The sequence below is a fragment of the Engystomops pustulosus genome, chromosome 1 (assembly GCF_040894005.1).
Source record: "Engystomops pustulosus chromosome 1, aEngPut4.maternal, whole genome shotgun sequence".
Lineage (NCBI taxonomy): Eukaryota > Metazoa > Chordata > Amphibia > Anura > Leptodactylidae > Engystomops > Engystomops pustulosus.
In genome coordinates, this window is record NC_092411.1 from 248,898,090 (window position 1) to 248,916,892 (window position 18,803).

The 18,803-nt window shown below is 42.3% G+C and overlaps 1 protein-coding gene across 4 annotated transcripts in view; it reads right to left on the bottom strand.

The window, feature by feature from the left end:
- The window catches only part of GALNT7 (polypeptide N-acetylgalactosaminyltransferase 7), a 103,358-nt gene that overhangs the window by 50,497 nt on the left and 34,058 nt on the right, over window positions 1–18,803 (bottom strand). For all 4 annotated transcript variants that reach the window (XM_072123861.1, XM_072123854.1, XM_072123873.1 and 1 more), the window contains exon 2: window positions 8,053–8,510. In XM_072123861.1, coding sequence (XP_071979962.1) covers window positions 8,053–8,510 — 458 coding nt within the window. The remainder of the gene's footprint in view (window positions 1–8,052; window positions 8,511–18,803) is intronic.

Consider the following 18,803-nt stretch of genomic DNA (forward strand, 5'->3'; position numbering starts at 1 on the left):
AGGAAAACTTGCGGAGAAAGGCTCAACTAGGGACCTTAGCACCTCTGTACATACAAAACCTCAAGAGATTGGTGTGAGTCGGATCGGCCTACCATGTAACATTTACGGGCACCAATGGTAGAGGTCAAAGGTGTGATCAATACCGAATTGGGTGAGAAACTTAGGACCAGTGATCAGCTCATTTTGGTTGTCTCCATGTAACAGCAGAACAGCTTCCACTCAAATGATTGAGAGATGAGCTGCAATAACTTTGCCACTATTTAGAAATTGATTGCAGATCTGTGGAGGTTAGCAACATACATAGAAGTTAGTAAGCCGCTCTATGGCCCAGTTCACACCTGTGTTTGGAGCTCCGTAATTATCATTTGTTTCCAAACTATAACAATTGCTGTCTAACAGGTTTGTTAGAATGGCCTTCAATGGCTTCCCTTAGTGTCCGTTTCAATCATGGTTGTTAGAGCCTTTGTTATTTGAGTGGAAAAATTTACGGAAGCTGCAGCGCTAATGCAAAGCTAATGTACCGAAAAAATAAAAAAGAGATACCCATAGAGTAGTAAACACACAGTAAATATTAGATGGCCCACTAGTACCCGTCCCCTGAGGTAAGGAGGTTACCTGTGGCAGGCTTCATTTTGGAGGCAGCACAGACTCCTAGGCTCTAGAACACGGAATGTCCAGTGTCGTAGATTGTCAATGAGGAGAAAAAAACGGACGTGAGGCGCCAATCCCATATGTAGAATAGGAATTCTACCAGGGCTATTACCAGGGGTAATGTAATAGCCAAGGGTGATCTGTTTCAAGGGAGGACATCCCCCTTCTTCAGACCCTAAAGATTTGAACATCATATAGTTAAGAAAAAAGTAGGGGGAATTAAGGAAAACTAATAAAAAGCATATAAAAAAATCTAATAAAAAACAAACAAAAAAAGGCCTATATTTACATGTTTTTTATTCGTTTTTCTTAATTCCTCATACTGTTTTCTTAAAGCGGTTTTCCCATGAACAAAAGTTATGCCCTATCCATGGGATAGGGCCTAACTTGCTGATCAGTGGGGGTCTCAGTGCAGGTCACGAAAACCAGGGGGTTCGATCGCTTGGCGATCTCAGTCCAACGGACCCCTTGTTTTCGTGATCTGTGTGGGTCTCAGAGCTGAGACCCCCACTGATCAGCAAGTTAGGCCCTAACCAGTGGATAGGGCCTCACTTTTGTTCGTGGGAAAACCCCTTTAAGAAAACAGTAGGAGCTATAAGAATTACTATATGATGCACATTTTTATATCTCTGAAAATATGAAGATATACATATATATGAAACCTACAAAATAATTATGTTTTCATAGTCACAAAGTGGTTGCAGATTTCCGTCTCTATGTAACAGCATTGTGACCCTGGGACACAGATTTGTAGATGCCATTTGTCCTTGGCTTTTGTGGTATAGATACTATAATACTATAGCTGAAGCCTTCCACTGATCCGTGAAGCTTCTAATACTCGGGGAAGAGCTGCTCCGGACACATACGGAGATCAAATTATTTGCTTCAATGACTGAATTACTAGATCTGCTAGAATGTCAGTAGGAGATGGTGAAAAGCTGTGTGCACAGACTCCAGCGGCCTGTGCTTACACTGACCTCCCTCATCCTATTATTGTCATTAACCCTTACCCCCAATATGTCGTCCTGACCACTCAGCACCACAACACACTCAGCTACCTGTCATTACAGGATTTTCCTCTAAGCCACAATACTCATGACGATTCGGGGTCTGTACATCAAGTGATAGAGGCACTCAGGTATAAATCTGTCCAAACCTGGCTCAGGTCACCGGAAAATATGGTGATTGTGAGCCATATACCACCGCAGCAGAACAGGTTTTCTTGCAGCAGTATCAGCCCATGGGCGGCAGAATAATTATCCGTAGTTTGCATTGTTTTTCCCATTGCGGAGAGCTTAACCTCATGTCTCATGGAGAGGGGAAAAGCTTTCCCAATTAACAATCTATTTCTATCCACAGAATAAATCCTCATACACACCACGTATGATGGGCTAGGCCGCAACCCAGGCAATCATACAGCCGGGACCAGGAGGGGTAAGAGCTCCTCACCCCTTCCCTCTCCATTGAATGCCGAGCGGCTGCAGCGTAAAAGCAGCAAAACATAGGACATGTCCTATACTTTGCAGCACAGCCCTCTGGCTTGGTCACAGGTTGCCATAGACGTCTATGGGGGCATTGATGCTGCTGCAAATTTTGCAGCATTATTACCGTCCCCGAAGAGTTTGTGTGAATGGGGCACAAGGACCAAAAGTCTGATCGCCTGGGGATCTGCCTGGTTGGACCACTACTAATCATAAGAACATGAAAAACAAGAACAGAAACACCTACACTGAGGCTATCTACAGCTGCGAGACAATGAGGGGACATCAAAGACAAGACAACATTTAGAAGGCATCGTTAGGGAACTCTAGAGTGCCATTGCTACTGAGCGGGGTCAGCTTAGGAAATACAGTGCTTCCCCTTATTCTTTAGCTTTCAACCGTCCCAGATCGGGCGGGACAGATGGATTGTAGATGTGACATAGATAGAAATGAAGGCCGACTCCCTGCATCACCATTGAGCCCCTGCCGCAGCCGTGCGCAGCAGAGGCTGATGGGCACAATGTGATGACATCATTGCACCTGCTGGATTCAGCACTGCACATAGGAGGAAGCTGGACTGCTGCGGATGAACAGGAATAAGTGACAAGTTTTTAAAACTAATTATACAGCAAGGAAAGTGGAGGGGCGTCCAGTGAGGGGGGGAGAGATAGGCAACGATAACTGGGGGAGCAGAGAAAGGGGGCATTATACATAGTACTTATGGCAGGTTTAATGTTGTGTGGGAGTTCTAGGGTGTGGGATAAGGTACACGACGAAGGGCTTGGCCTAGAGCACAAAAACACAAGTTTGGAGGCATGGGTAAGGGAAGAAGCAACAGGTTAAGGCCTCAATCACATGATTATTTGTCTCTCCGCTGAGCCTTCCTTCAGAGGGTTATATCTGAATATGGAAAACGAGGCTTTAATGAGACAGTGCCGTCTAAATCCCTACATACAGAGAACGGATGTGTTTAGGAAATTGGCCAAAACTATGAGAAGTCATCCAAAGACCACAAACAAAACCTAATTGAGCGGATGACAAGGAAGGATTTTCATAACAAAAAAGTAATCTCGTGCTCTCAGGTGCGGCACCTAGAAATCCTCCGCATACACTGTTGTTACTGGGATTTGCTAGTCTGTCTTGGTTTAATTACCAGACCTGGCGCGCTGACAAAGCCGGATTGTAACCTGCCAATAGTGCAGATTAGCGCTGGCACATTCATTCCTACACAAAATCCCCCATAACCTGTGTGCAGACTTTCCGCTAGGATCCTTCCCTACACAACTCGTGTTACTGTATCACATCTTACAAGCCAGTTTAAAGGGACATTTCCTAATAAACATTTCTTATAACATATTCGCATATATAGCCTTCAACTTATATACGGTTTGCGAGTTGATTAATGACATTTGGACCACAAATACACACAAGGACGCATTGTTTGCCGTCTGAGAATAGCCTGTGTCTGTAGACTTCCGCATATACAGAATTGTCAGATACATGCTGTGACTTCTTACCATCACAGCACTGTCATCTGTATAGTGGCAGTCCTTGGTATTGCAGCTCAGGTCTATCCACATAATAGGGACTAATCTGCGCACGGACCATGTGACAGTGTCCTGTCAGATGGATGCTGAGCTCATGGAAGCCCAGGTACTGCTTCTAGTACCTGATTGTCGTTGGTCGCGGGTTTCCAGAACACCAATTTAATTATGGCTAGTTCATTCATGGTTTCCAGGGCCATCCTTACCCAAGGGATGTGTTATATCCAAATCGCTGCATTCTTGCATATTAGCCACACCGTTACTTTACATAACAACGTGACTTTGCGGTGTAAAATTACATGTAAAAGGCAAAAAAAAAAAAGCTTTGACAACAAAGCTCAGAGCAAAAACCAGACGAGCAGCATTCCCAGCTGTCCCCTCAGGAGGACGGAGTCAGCCAGAAACAATGTGACGGCCATGGAATCTGTGCGAGCGAGAAGTCACCGCAACACAGAAAGCCAGCACTGAGGCCACACATTCATCTCAGGAGCTGACCACCACATGGCATCTATATAACTCAGGACAACTTCTCCCTGCAACCTGGAGAACAACCTGCACCCAAACACGATTATATCTTCAAATCTTTGTTCTCGCAATCTTATGACTGAGCATGGTAAAAAAATTTAAATGTAGGAAGGAGAAAACACAAATATATGTTATATGACATGATATTACCATTGCCTTGTATAAAACCTTGTAGGGAACCATATGTAGAATTACTAGTACAGGCAGTCCCCGGGTTACGTACAAGATAGGGTCCGGAGGTTTGTTCTTAAGTTGAATTTGTATGCAAGTCGAAACTGTATATTTTATAATTGTAGATCCAGAAAAAAATTTTTTGGCCCCAGTGACAATTGGAGTTTAAACATTTTTTGCTGTAATGGGACCAAGGATTATCAATAAAGCTTCATTACAGACACATTACAGCTGATCATTGCAGTGTGGGACTATAGTAAAGCATCCAGAGAGCTTCACCAGAGGTCAGAGGGGTCTGTCTGTAACTATGGGTTGTCTGTAAGTCGGGTGTCCTTAAGTAGGGGACCGCCTGTAGTACTAAGCATTGCATAGCGTTTGTATACAGCTATCCTCACTCAATAAAGGGCTTGTCTAACAGTTTTCTGGTGTATAAGCCCTGAAATAAACACAATTCCTTACAAATCTTCAGGAATTGTGAATATTTCCCCCTTTACGCCACGTGGTGTGAAGGGATCAGTGGTAGAGAGGGAATAACAGGTCTTCCTGCTCCTGCACCAGTGATATAGCCTGCTCCTGTTCAGGCATAGTAATAAGTGCTATCTACACCAGGGCCAGTGCAGGATAAATCAGGAGGCCAGAGGGACACAGGTTTTATCATACACTGGCACAGCTAGTGCCAGCATATGAATAATGCCCCCTAATGTGTCTTAACAGGAATCCATCACCAGTTTCGATCATAATAAACAACAGACAGTGTTAGGTATCGAGCTCTGTACCTTTGTGTGTGTAGTAAGGAGCAGCAGAACCATGAAAAGTCATCTTTTAACCCCGGTTTCCAGCTTCTGCAAGTTCTCTGGGCTGGCCTGAAGAGTTGTGAGTATCCAACAAAAATGCTGATCCAACTTCTAGCAGAGGGGAGGGGATGTGGATCTGTGCAGAGAGCAGAAAGCTCTTCAGGATGAAGGACCTGCCCAGAGCCCCTCCAAGACCTGCAGAGCTAGAGTATAACTTCACTTTTCACAGTCCTGTAACTACCAATAACACACACAGGTATTGCTACACAACTTTACAGGGCTTCTACCTAACACTATCCGCAGCTTTGTAAAACAGGGACACTTACTCATAGATCCAGGCACCGGGACTCTGGTAATCCTCTTATATTTGTTATCCATGGGCTACTTCCTTCTAAAACCAACTTTTAAAATTAAGATAATGAGCCTGAAGGGCTTCTGGGTGTGTTACCAGGGCCCCCTCTGTGCTGCAGATTAACAGGCTGTTACAGTATGCAGAAGCACTTCCCCTTTCTCCTCCCACTGAGGGAGAAGTGCTAGGGGAGCGGGGAGGTGGCCGAGACAGTGTAACAGCCTGTGGAGCTACAGCATGGAAGGACTCTGGCAACGCCCCCCCAGAGACCTTGTGACTCATTAGCATAATTATAAAAGTTGATTTTAGAAAGGAGGAGGCCATGGATATAAATATAAGAAGATTACCACAGTCACGGTGCCTGAATCTATGAGTAACTGTCCCTGGTTTATCATGATGGATTTCCTTTAAGCCTATATACATTAAACAGACGCCAGAGAAGCCTGACAACTATTTAAGTGCCTGGCGGAGTCCAGAGAACACATTCATGAGCTGCATTTGGAAATGTATTAAAGATGCAGTAAAAAGGATCTTCTCCTGTTTGCAAGATGCCAATACCATGTAATGCTGGTGAACAAAGCAAAACACGTTACTCATTCCCGATCGCAAGTGTTTAGGCCTAAACGCATCTGGATTCGGGAGACTGAGGCCCGATTCACACGCTGTAGGGAGGAGTTTCACCACAGTGTGTGAGTCCGGCCTGACTCTCCCCTCAAAAAATTTGGGAATTTTCGCCTGATCCTTTGTTGTACATAGAGCTTAGTTGCCACCACGTGAGCAGATAACCCACTGACAACATAGAATAAATATACTTGGGGAGGGGAACCATTTAGCCTCCAGTAACCAAAAGTATATGCTTTATTCCCCTCATACGTCATATGATGATGGTGTGTGTTTTCTCTATGATCTGTACACACCACCGTCATGTGTCTATCATGGAGCCAAGACGGGTATGACAGGTCCATTCTCAACTTAGGCCATGACACATCCACATGGCGCTGCAGATGACACCTTTCTAGCGTCCCGCTCATACGGCTTAGAAAAATTTACAGCAATCCACTGCTTTCCGGCAGCAGTTTCCCTCCCTCTTCCACGGTGATTAAGTCACTTATGTTCGGTGTAAACGTCTCTTTTGAAGTGACTTTTGTGTTTGAGAATCTAGCAAATAAATACGTCCGTCCTGTATTACTTCTGAAAGAACAGTGTTAAGTGGGGGTGAGGTAGGAGGGTGCTCAGGGCAAAGTACTAGCACAACGCACCCAGCATGACAGGCCTGGAGAAGAGGGAGCTGCTTTGCTGTAATGTATAATGAAAGAAGCGCAGAATTTTTGTGTTACAATCTATTCTACATTGTCTACAGGCAACGGCTTTGATTTGTAACTCTGGCAGTCTATTATTCCACCGCAGCTGCTTCCCCGCAAAAGAGATGTTACACTTTCTATTGTAAACCATAAATCATGCGGCCATTGATCTGAATGTTTTCGACAGTGGCTGTATGATAATTCCAAGGCAAAAATATTTCCTAATGCAAAGAATGTTTATTCAATGTGAAATACTGCCGGGGTTTATTACTGTACAAAGGAACAGAAAAGATGTGCATTTACATATGCCACTAGTCATGCCAGCCATATACAGGGGTGGCACAAGGCCGGAAGCCAGGCTCTTTACTAAGATCATCGCTTATCATAGAAGGGAGACTTCACCTTGTAACAATGCATCTTATCTTCTTCATATGTCACTTCTTCTCCTTCCTCTACACAGGAGCTTGTGTGGGATCTACCAATTCAATTCCACCAAAATGTAAAACTACCCCCGAACCAACTAAAATAACAGCTGATGTGACCTGCAAATGTACCAGAACCTTCGTTCCTATTCACTAATAAAAGAAACATATGATAATCTCTTAATCTATGTATATCCTGTCAAAGAGCCCAAACTACAAAGACAAGTAGGGTGCAAAAGAAGAGGCAAGAAAAGAGCGCAAATCACAGCGATACAAAAGAAAAATGTGATAAATGACCCCTGTGGAAAAGTTAAAAGGAGTCTACAATTTCGACCATGTTAGAATCTGCAGGCAGATGTTGTAGAGAAATGCACGTTAATTTCAAACATTATTTTATTATTTCTGTTGATTAGTCAGATTTCATGATATTCCCAGATTTAGTCGTATGCTAATGAGGCAGTTGTTGAACCCAAACAGTGTCCTTAGCACCCGGAGAACTGTTATTCCTACCTATATCACTTACCTCTTCTCCCAGTGTTGCCTCCTGCTTATCTGACGCAAGGGTAGTGATCCAGGTGTGCACAGCAGTATTCTGGGTGCTGAGGGATGACTTTGGAGCACCAACTGCCTTATTAGCATATGGATTAAAATGGGAATTTCTCAGAAAAAGCATAATGGAAAAAAAATGAAGATATTTTTGAAATTACTGTGCATTTCTCTACAACACACTGCCAACTATTAGGGGGAGGTGGTAGACTCACTTCAACTTGTGTCATCATAACTTTAGAAATCTAAACTCAAAGAAAATACTTACTCTTCATGGCGCAAGTCGTTGATTGTTCGGTCTAATGAGATCATGTCACTGGCGACCATGTTAAATCCAAATTCTTTAATGCTGGCCTGGATGGATTCTTTGTAGTCTGAACCCAAGATGAATGGCTTTCCTCCTTCTCCCGGTCCACCAACCACACCCTGGGGTTCAGGCTCTACAGTTTCAAAATTTCCCAGCACTCCTGAACGCAACACTGGCTCTGGATACACATGTTTTTGGGGCTTAAAAGTAAGAAACTGTCGTTGCATAACGTTCTGCTGATTATTAACCTTCCCATCCAGTCGGTCTTGATCATTTTGGATCTTGTTCTTCCTCCGGATAGACTCAAGGTCTACTTCTACGCCCTCGACATGGGGCCATGGCACAACGGGCTGGAATTCATTTTTGGGGGCTAAGTTATTTTCCAACTTTCCAGGCTGAGGGAGATTTGCGTTTTCTTCCTGAAAGAGATTATAATAGGGAGTATAAGAAATAGGTTCCCATAGAAATGATTCAAATGGTCCTCTAAAAACCATTATGCACATAACTAGAATTCTCAGCTATGGCATAAAATTTCATTACACCAACGCTGACCTACAGGATGGATGTATTCAGCTACCAGCAAGTAGGTCTTTATTTTGTGGAAGCAATTTGAATACATAGGTCACCCATATTTATGAGGCTTTTCACGAAATTAAAGGTCAGAGAGTCTTTCAAATTGAAGAGCAGGTTTAGAGGCACTTTAGAGATTGTCGAATTGCATGATTACATTGTACTAATATGTTATTAACCGAGCTTCTCTCACTCGACAGTAGAAAGCGATTTGATAATAGCCATGGCTACTACAATGTTCCAAGACCCGACATCCAAATACAAGCCCTCGTAAAGGAACAATCCTGCATTTACTCAATGCTGAATACATATAGACCTGTAGAAATCCTACACAGAACATATGCATCCTGGAGCTAACGGAAGGGGTGAGGGGTTACAATTAAGAGATAGAGAGAGAAGTGTTGTGGACAAAGTGGGGTTTAATCCAAATGTCAGGAAAAATTTGCTTAGTCAAAATGCGTATTTCCTTTGGATTAGGTCTTTTGCGTTCTTATGCGGCTTTTGCGTTCTTATAAGTTTTAATAAAGTTACGGCTGAATGTGGAAAGGAAAACCCGGGGAACACTACATTACATGTCAGGTCATGCTGAGAACCAATAAGCTGCTCTCCATTAACACTTTTCTAGTGTATCTATAATAACTTATCTGCTTATAAAAACAAAGATGTAGCTGTGTGACTATTGGCTACTGGGGGCTGCGTGACTATTGGTTACTTGAAGCTGTGTGACTATTGGCTACTGGGGGCTGCGTGACTATTGGTTACTTGAAGCTGTGTGACTATTGGTTACTGGGGCCTGCATGACTATTGGCTACTGGGGGCTGCGTGACTATAGGCTACTGGGGGCTGCGTGACTATAGGCTACTGGGGGCTGCGTGACTATAGGCTACTGGGGGCTGCGTGACTACTGGCTACTGGGGGCTGCGTGACTACTGGCTACTGGGGGCTGCGTGACTATAGGCTACTGGGGGCTGCGTGACTATAGGCTACTTGGGGCTGCGTGACTATAGGCTACTGGGGGCTGTGTGACTATAGGCTACTGGGGGCTGCGTGACTATAGGCTACTGGGGGCTGCGTGACTATAGGCTACTGGGGTCTGTGTGACTATTGGCTACTGGGGACTGCGTGACTATAGGCTACTGGGGGCTGCGTGACTATAGGCTACTTGGGGCTGCGTGACTATAGGCTACTGGGGGCTGCGTGACTATAGGCTACTGGGGTCTGTGTGACTATTGGCTACTGGAGCACACAAAACTATTGGTTTATCTGGGTGCTGTGGGACTGTGGTCTAATGAGGGCTTTTTGAATACAGGCTACTTGGGGATCTTTGACTGTTTCATTGCCAGAAAGAACTGGGATCTGCATTTTACAACAATGAACAGTGATGGAAACGCATATATACTCTCAGTAACCAAATTTTTGTAACGTTTGCTCATCTTTAGTTACAATCTTTCATCTTATTACAAACAGTGTAGAGAGAGATTGCTGCTCAAGCCAGTTATCTTGGTACTAGACAACTTCACGGTGGATAGAAGGAAGTAAAGCATAACTGACTTTCTGGGACAAGCATTCAGTTATCTCTTACCTAATTGTAAATATGGAATATGAAAGAAACCAGGGCCAATGAAAAGTAGGAGATAAGTAAGAAAGCGCTGGAATACAGTAGATTTTAATTTTATGTTCCTTATGTTTAGTAATCCATACAGATGCCCTTGGCACATGAGGTCTATTCTGTTGCCAGGTCACAGATTAAAAAAAAAAACTCCAAATCAATATTTCCAATTAAAGTATCTGTAAGACATACACTTTTATTCTTTTATTCACACGTGTAATCCTCCGTCTATGGGGAATACAGTAATGGCTGACACTGACCCTGAACTGTACGAGTGACAGCGCGGTGATAAAACACACCCCGCTCTGCTATCATAGGAAATGTTTAAACAGCTCAAGTGTAGTTAAGCACAAAGCAATTGATCGGAGCACCTTAAAGAGGAGACGAACAAAGTGCAATTATTTCCAGATAGTAGCACGTCTCTGAAGTATACTCTTTACTCATTGAAAGTCACTCATTAAAAAGTACTTGATTCTGCAGAGGCCATGATTAATATTAGCTGAACGGGCCCTGACTGGAATATATATATACATCCCCTTCAATATTCCGTACAAAGCAGATTCCTAATAAGTTTCTCTCTAAATCCGGTCATCATGAAATACATTTATTTGGCATGTTGGGACGTCATTGCCACAATCGGTGATGCTATTGTCAGACATTCATAACTCCCCTATTTATGCTGAATTTTTATACACACTATACAGGTGGTCCCTGACTTAAGTACATTGAGTTACAGGCGACTCCTAATTACAGATGGACCTCTCTGCCCACTATGACCTCTGGTGAAGATCTCTGCATGCTTTACTTTAGTCCCAGGCTGCAATGATCAACTATGAGGTGCTTGTAAAGAAGCTTCACTGATAATCCTTCTTCCCATGCCGGCACAAAACTTTGAAAATTCAATTTTCATAGGGACAAAAAAAAAAGAAAAATAGTTTTTATATGTAAAGCGTTTCCAAATATATTGTATAATAAATATAATAATATATACAGTAGGGAAAAAAAATGTATTTAGGCAAAAAAAATGTATTTAGTGCAAGTTCTCCCACTTAAACATATGAGAGGCCTGTAAATGAGATCACTGGTAGAACTCAATTATGAGAGACAAAATTAAATAGGAAATCCAGAAAATCACATTGCCTGATTGTTAAAGAATTTATTTGCAAATTGTGGAAAATAAGTATTTGGTCAATAACAATCTCTCTCATCACTCTCATAGTTGCATTATACCAGTGATGGCAATTACAGGCCTCTCTTATCTTTTTAAGTGGGAGAACTTGCACAATTGGTGCCCCCCACTGTAATATGTTGATTAATGTACCTATTTATCCAGACTGATTCGTACGGGGATGGAGGGGAGTTTTTGGGGGTCCCACATCCATTAAGCCAGTGCAGCTGAAATTGACCAATTTTCATCTAATATGTATAAAGGTCGGGCTAAGAGATGTTGAGAAAATCTCAGGAGCTAATTATTACAGAAGTAAACAGGGAGCAGGCATCTCCATTCCTTGTAATAGTCAGACCAGGTTACTGAACTAATCTGCAGTTCAACCATTTCACAGAGGATGGCGCTATCTGCCACCTGCTCTCTGCTTATCTGCTGATCTGTGTGGGGTACTGGGTCTAGGGACCCCCCACCAATCTGATATGGGGGGGCCTCTTCTATTAATATGGTATAAATATTCTTAGCCCGATGAAGCCCTTTAACAAGGGGGCGCTCATCACCATTTGTTATTTTAAACTGCTTAACAATTATTCCTTTTCTGCGGATCCTGGCTGGAGGGGCATATGAACAAAGCTTTCATTTTTGTCAAGAGAGAGAGGTTTTTTTTTTGTTGTTTTTAAAAGGAATAAAGAGGATTGCAGTTAGCAACAACTAAAAATACATAAAAATGTCCTCAGCGCAAGGTCAAGATTTCGTAACCTAAATTTTCTTTAGAACTTTTCAAGCCCTGCAAAGCAAATAACTTTGAAGCAGCCTTTGAGAACTTAAAGTACAGAATAATGTTTCGAGGCATAAAAATAACCCGGCTAAAGTTTTTCAAATGCGAAGCAATTTGCAGTTTAAGCTTTAAGAAATCTGTCCAGGACTATTTTACGAGCGCCTGCGTGCACAAAAAGCTTCCATATATTCTTCCACCTGCATTGTTCCATTTATAGGTTTAACCGAAAACATTTTATTGCAGACAATAATCAAGACCAACTGCAGCGAGCCGGAGGAGGGAGACAGGATTCAGAATATCTGCTATCTCCACACGGGAAGAAAGAAGACATCCTTAATTAAACTTAGGGGAAATTAAATCTTACAATAACAACCCGGAATAATAAATATTTCAAGAAAAAAAAAAAGAAGTCAGAACAGGATGCAATCTTGGTAATCTTATTAATTAGCAACATTCATATTAAATAAGTGAGATTGCAGCTTCCTTTCATTAACCAAATGTGAAGGAGGGTTATTTCATTGATATAGGACATTATGAATGTCTTGAATGAACACAAGACATGTTGGCACATGTAGACGTCTCTCGACAAAATCACAAAAACTCACTGTTAAGATCATACATATAAGGCCTTACATCCCACATTGAGGTCTATTGTGAACCATCACGGTGTGGTGAGGCACTTACATGCCCCATGACTTTGCCGAGTGGCCACGAAAATTATATAGCAGGTCCTGACTGCCCGAATGGCTTCATTTCCTATGGCACCGTTCACCCTGCCAATGTCCACTGTCCAAAGCGGACCTTTAAGAATGTGTGGAGTGTGAGTCCTTATTTTCCAAGACAACTAGGCACTCCATGATGTTTTGGTGTCACACCCGAGGTTCCCAGTATCACTCCATGGATGACGGATATACCGGCCCTAGCTCTTACTGATCTCCAATGGGAATTCCCATAGGTTTACTTATGGAATGCTGGAAAATCAGGTTTGAGATCACATGGAAGGGTGGAATAATGGACCTCAACCAATCCCACCACCTTAAATAACTTATTGATATATCGGGAAATACTCTGTGGAGAACATGTAAAATTATGTTCAGTATTTGACTATGAGGTGATGCAAAGATAACAGTTGAATAGCCCTGGAACCTGAAATGCACAAATATAATTAAATGTGGTATCTGGTATCACAGTTTTTTTCTCCTGGCTTGTAAAACTCTTGTCCAGCGTGGCATTTCCCATCACCGCTGGTCTCTGTTAGTATACACGCTGCATCACCGGAAGTTTATATTACACAGGTCAACAGAGACGGGAAGCAATGAGGTAGACAGGAGCACAGCACACAGGTAAATATAAGGTTTTTTATTTTTTATAAAACCTGGAGCAAGTACTAAAAAAATTCCAGACATCCCTTTTCACGAGGCGTGGTAGATGAGGGACCTGCTATCAATTTTGCATTGGGGATCAGGAGCATATCATCGATAGTGCCATGAATATTGTATATTGTTATATATTCATAAAATATTACTTGTAGTAATTATACAACTGAAAATCATCTACTTTCAACTATAGGCAAAAAAAAAATATGTTAAAAAACCCATCAGCTCTCACATTGCGTAGCAAGACTCATTAAAAGCTTTTTGGAAGAGATCAGGTTTTATTCTATTATTTTTTTGTCACACGGAGGATTACAGTGACAGGTAACACCTACACAAGATAACACAGGGTGAAGGATTCACAATAGGCGATGGTCACAACTCTCCTCCACCCCCTCTCGAAACAGTCTACAATGTGGCTGCATCTCTCTAAATACCATGAAATACAGCTCACGCAAGATGACTGCTCCAATAAGTATGTACAGACAAGAGAAATAAATACAAATCGACAATAAGAATATGGAAACTTATTAAAAAAGAAAAGGGACACGTTTCAGTATCCAATTTCCGTTATGGTGGCCGTAAGCAGTCATTTTAGACTCTCCAACAGCCATGCATTTTATTTGCAGCACATCCTTCTGCACATGATATAGTCAAAGAAATTATTAACACCTGCTTCTAAGCTGATTTTTTCAGCACAAAAAATGTGCTGAAAAACACAAACTCTGCTTATATTTGAGTAAAAAAAAACAAAAAAACAACACGACTAAAAACAACGTCACAGGCAGTGACGTCAGCCGACACCGCTGCAATAGTATTGTGTGTGCCGGCAGCCGCAAACGGACCAACGTTGAAAAGTAGACTGGCGGGGCGCCGGAAAGGTGAGGTTCAGTTTTTTTTTTAAATCAACTGTCCGGGGGTCCGGCTCCATAACGGGGGCGGGGGGCCGCCTACAAAACAGGGTAGGGGGTTGCCTAAATACTGGGGCACAGGGACTGGCAGGCTGTGCACCGGGGCAGGGGCTGGCAGGCTGTGCACCGGGGCAGGGGCTGGCAGGCTGTGCACCGGGGCAGGGGCTGGCAGGCTATGTACTGGGCAGGGGCTGGCAGGCTATATACTACTGGGGGCAGGCTGACTATATACTACTGGGGGCTGGCTGGCTATATACTACTGGGGGCTGGCTGGCTATATACTACAGGGGCTGGTGGCTATATACTACAGGGGCTGGCTATATACTACTGGGGGCTTGCTGGCTATACACTGGGGGGGGGATATGACCAATGCATTTCCCACCCTCGGCTTATACTGGAGTGAATAGGTACTGGAGTTAATACTCGAGTATATACAGTATTTCTCTTCCGCTTACTGGCACAAGACGTCAGGATGTATCTTGCTCTCCTGCAATAATAATCCTACAGTAAATCTTACAATTCTTCCAATGTCATGACAAAAAGTTGTATCAGAAAAAACTAAGCCTTTTTTATTTTACCGCAAAAACAATCAAAGTAACTCTTGACAAGAATTTATGGCTTCAGTAACAGAAATAAATCACACAAGCCAATACTGGGATCAGATTTATAAAGCTTAAGGATTTCAGGGAGTAAAAAGAGCAGTCAAACATCTTTATCTGTAAATGCAGCAGATCTCCAGAAAATCTCACTCACTGGAGACCTTGGGGAAGCTCTGCACATTACACAATTGGAATACAGCAAAGAAAAGAACCGTACCAACGTGGGCGAGAGGTGCCAGGCTTACTCTGCAGCCACACACAAGAGTCACCTGCAGCTGCCAGCTCCCTGCACATCATCACTAATGAGTTCTCACTAACATACTGTGGATATAACAAGTCTTTAAGTTTAAAGAAAATCTATCACCAAAATCAACCATAATAAACCAGGGACACTTACTCATAGATCCAGGCACTGTGACAGTGGTAATATGCTTATATCTGTTATCCATGGCCTCTTTCCTTCTAAAATCAACTATTAGAATTATGCTAATGAGGCCTGTAGGGCCCTAGGAGTGTTACCATTATCTCATCAAGCTTTAGAGGACACATACCGTAAGGGGGAGATTTATCATATGAAAACCGCGCCTATGGCGCCCGATACATCAAGACACTACTAGCTGGTGTAGTTTTGTGTAAAAAAATAAGTGTTCCTGGTTTATGATGATGCATTTTGATGGTAGATTTCCCTTTAAGGAGGGCGGCTTGAAACATTGGATAAAATAGTTCAAAGTCTACTTAATAGAAGTTCCCGTTGTGATGCAGTGTGAAAGGGGCCTAAGGCTCTATACATATCTCCACTACTAATTTTTGTTGTTGGGCTCCATCCTCTTACTCCATATTCGTCCCCCCACTCTTGACAGACACATGCACGAGAACACTTTCCTTACACAGATGGCAGGATACTAGTGCGACGGCGCAGGGAAAGTGCACAAGATTTTCAGACAGCCGTCTGATGTAATTGGCTGTCTGCAAAGAGTGGGAGGGAATGAGGGACGAATACACAGTAGGTGGGGGGCGGGAATATTTTACTAGACAGTCATGAGGCGCTCAGGTGACATCAGCCTAAGCTCCTCAGACTCATTTATATATTTTTATAAACTTAAAGGGGTATTCTCATCTGGACATTTACATTTAATTTAATGCATTTGCCATTTGTAAACATTTTTTCAATTGGATGTTATTAAAAAAATGTTCCTGTAGTACTTTTGTCCCTTAGAAACGAGATAGCTTCCTCGGATACGACCACCTCAGATTTTGGCAGCAGTGACCAGACATGCGCTATTGAGTCCTGCCTGACCACATGGATTCAGCGATCATTACCACAGGACGGTTGTGAGACATTTCAGTAACTCCCGGACATTTCATATACAAAAACCTTCTGTTTCTTTGTGCAATCGCTCCAGCAGAGGTGGTCGTATCCGAGGAAGCTATATCGTTTCTAAGGGACAAAATCACTACATTTATGAGAAATTTTCTTCACTCAGGAACATTTTTTTAATAACATCTTATTGAAAAAATGTTTATATATGGCAGATTAATGAAACAGAATGTGAATGCCCAGACGAGAATACCCCTTTAATTTCATGGCAATACTGAACCACAGAAAATGAGGAAAAGTGATGCCAGCAACCCCTAGCGAGTGTGCATGTGAGGACAGTTTACCATCTGTAATCTTATTGTAGATGTCCTCTAAGGAGAGAGCTATTGTTTTTAGTAGAAAAACAGATCCATATTCCATTTTTGTGGTCTGTATGTCATCAGTGTGTAAAGCATTGACAAGTCCACAAAAACAGTCTGTGTGTCATTTGTATGTCAGCCATTATTATGGATCCACCAGACAAAACTAGAAATGGAAGGCTGACAAATGATGTCTGTAGCTTGTCAAAACCTTTTCAGGTGTTACCTACCTATAACCCGAACTGCATATGACACCTGTGTGCCATCAATATCTTTCATGTTCTGATAGACTTGTAAATGAAGGCCTAAGGCGCAAATGTGGGCAGGAATGGGACCTCAGAATAAGTTTCAGATCCAACTCGAGGAGATCTTTAAAACCTTTCTTTTTTTGTGCATTTAAAATAAATCCAGGTATGCAATAAATCCACTTGTCTACGCGTTTCGAGCAGGTCACCCGTCCTTTATCATGACAGTCATGATTCATTCATGATTTATTGCACCTGAATTAATTTTATATGCGCAAATAAAAAAAGAGTTTTAAAGATCTCCCCGAGCGGGATCTGGAACTTTTTCCTTTGTTGCTACGCCCGTGCAGTGGGGTGAACCGTGCTTAAGGGGATCTACTACAGGAAGCTTTTGAGCTGGAACATTTACCCTTATATTGCAGGAATGGGACCTCCTCTGAGTTTTCGACAGCCAACACATAGATCTGTGCATGGGTCCTTTGAAAATAATGTGTCACTGTGTCATTCCCTAAAAACCTGATAGCACAAGGACAAAAACTGTTTCATGGCTTCACCATGTAGTCAGGAAAAAATAAGGGAGGGGGGAATCAGCTACAACAAGATGGTCGGAACACTGGCATACTACTACCCCCATTATGGATCAGATTGTTAACTTATCCCACCAAAATGAAAGGGATCAACACGTGTTTCCTTAAAGTGTCCGTAAAAGGAGTCTACCTGGTAGTCCCTTCAGATTGTGAGATCAGCATAATCTGTCATTAAAAAGTTTATGTAAGTTCTCAAAAACTGATCTCATTTTAAAAGATGTTAAACGCAACATTAACAAGTTATTCAGGCGTGCCCAGAGCCGCATCCCATCACCACAGCACACAGACTGTATGAGAACATTACATCTTCTTGCTGTAAGACAGAGTCACTAATACCCAAAATACTACTAGTCATACGCTATATTGGGGAAACTAGCAGAAAAATGGACATTGATGTGCTTGGAAAAAGAAATGATATTAGAAGCAGATGCGCTGTGAAGGGGCTGTACTCACTCTTACATCTGCATACATTCACACTTCTGCCGTGTAGCACTGATCTAATTTTATAGCAAAAAGAGCTTTACTAAAATTAACTGGAAAAGAACTGCCTGATGACAAGCTGCAATATCCCTTCTTTTCAATCTGCACATTCGTACGTCTTGATTCATGGCCAAATGTCCCGCACAGAATCAGTGATACCGCTCCAAGAAAATTCACTTACTCAGGAATGATTATACCGTACCTTATATTTTATATATGAACTTATAGCTTGGCCTAAACTGTAACTGCAAAGGGAAAAAATAAAATGTAATTCAAGCTCTTAGTATTATCTGCATAGGGTTTAGTTACAGTGAAAACACATTTATTGAAAAAGTTTTTTCCTGTAAAAAAATGTGATAAAAGACAACATATCCCCGTTGTTGGCAGCATATTTTCTAAAAAATTGATTGTTTTCTGAAAAAGAGCAGAAGGATGCCATTATATTAGTTGCGTCTTATATGGGGGGGGGGGGGGGGTTTGAGTAGGCAGAAAGAGGTAAAGATGAGATTACCTGCTCGGACATTCACACAGCTAATGGGTGGGGGTTGTGAAAGTCACACCCAACCAAAGTATTTTGCATAAAAACACTAAAAGCTAATATATATGATAAAAACTGCATCTTTTTTCTCTTTGTTTCCATCCCCTTTCTAAAAATCAATTTTGTTTCCCCAAGACTCATCAGCTAATATATGCCGTAAAAAGAAGGATCACGGATACA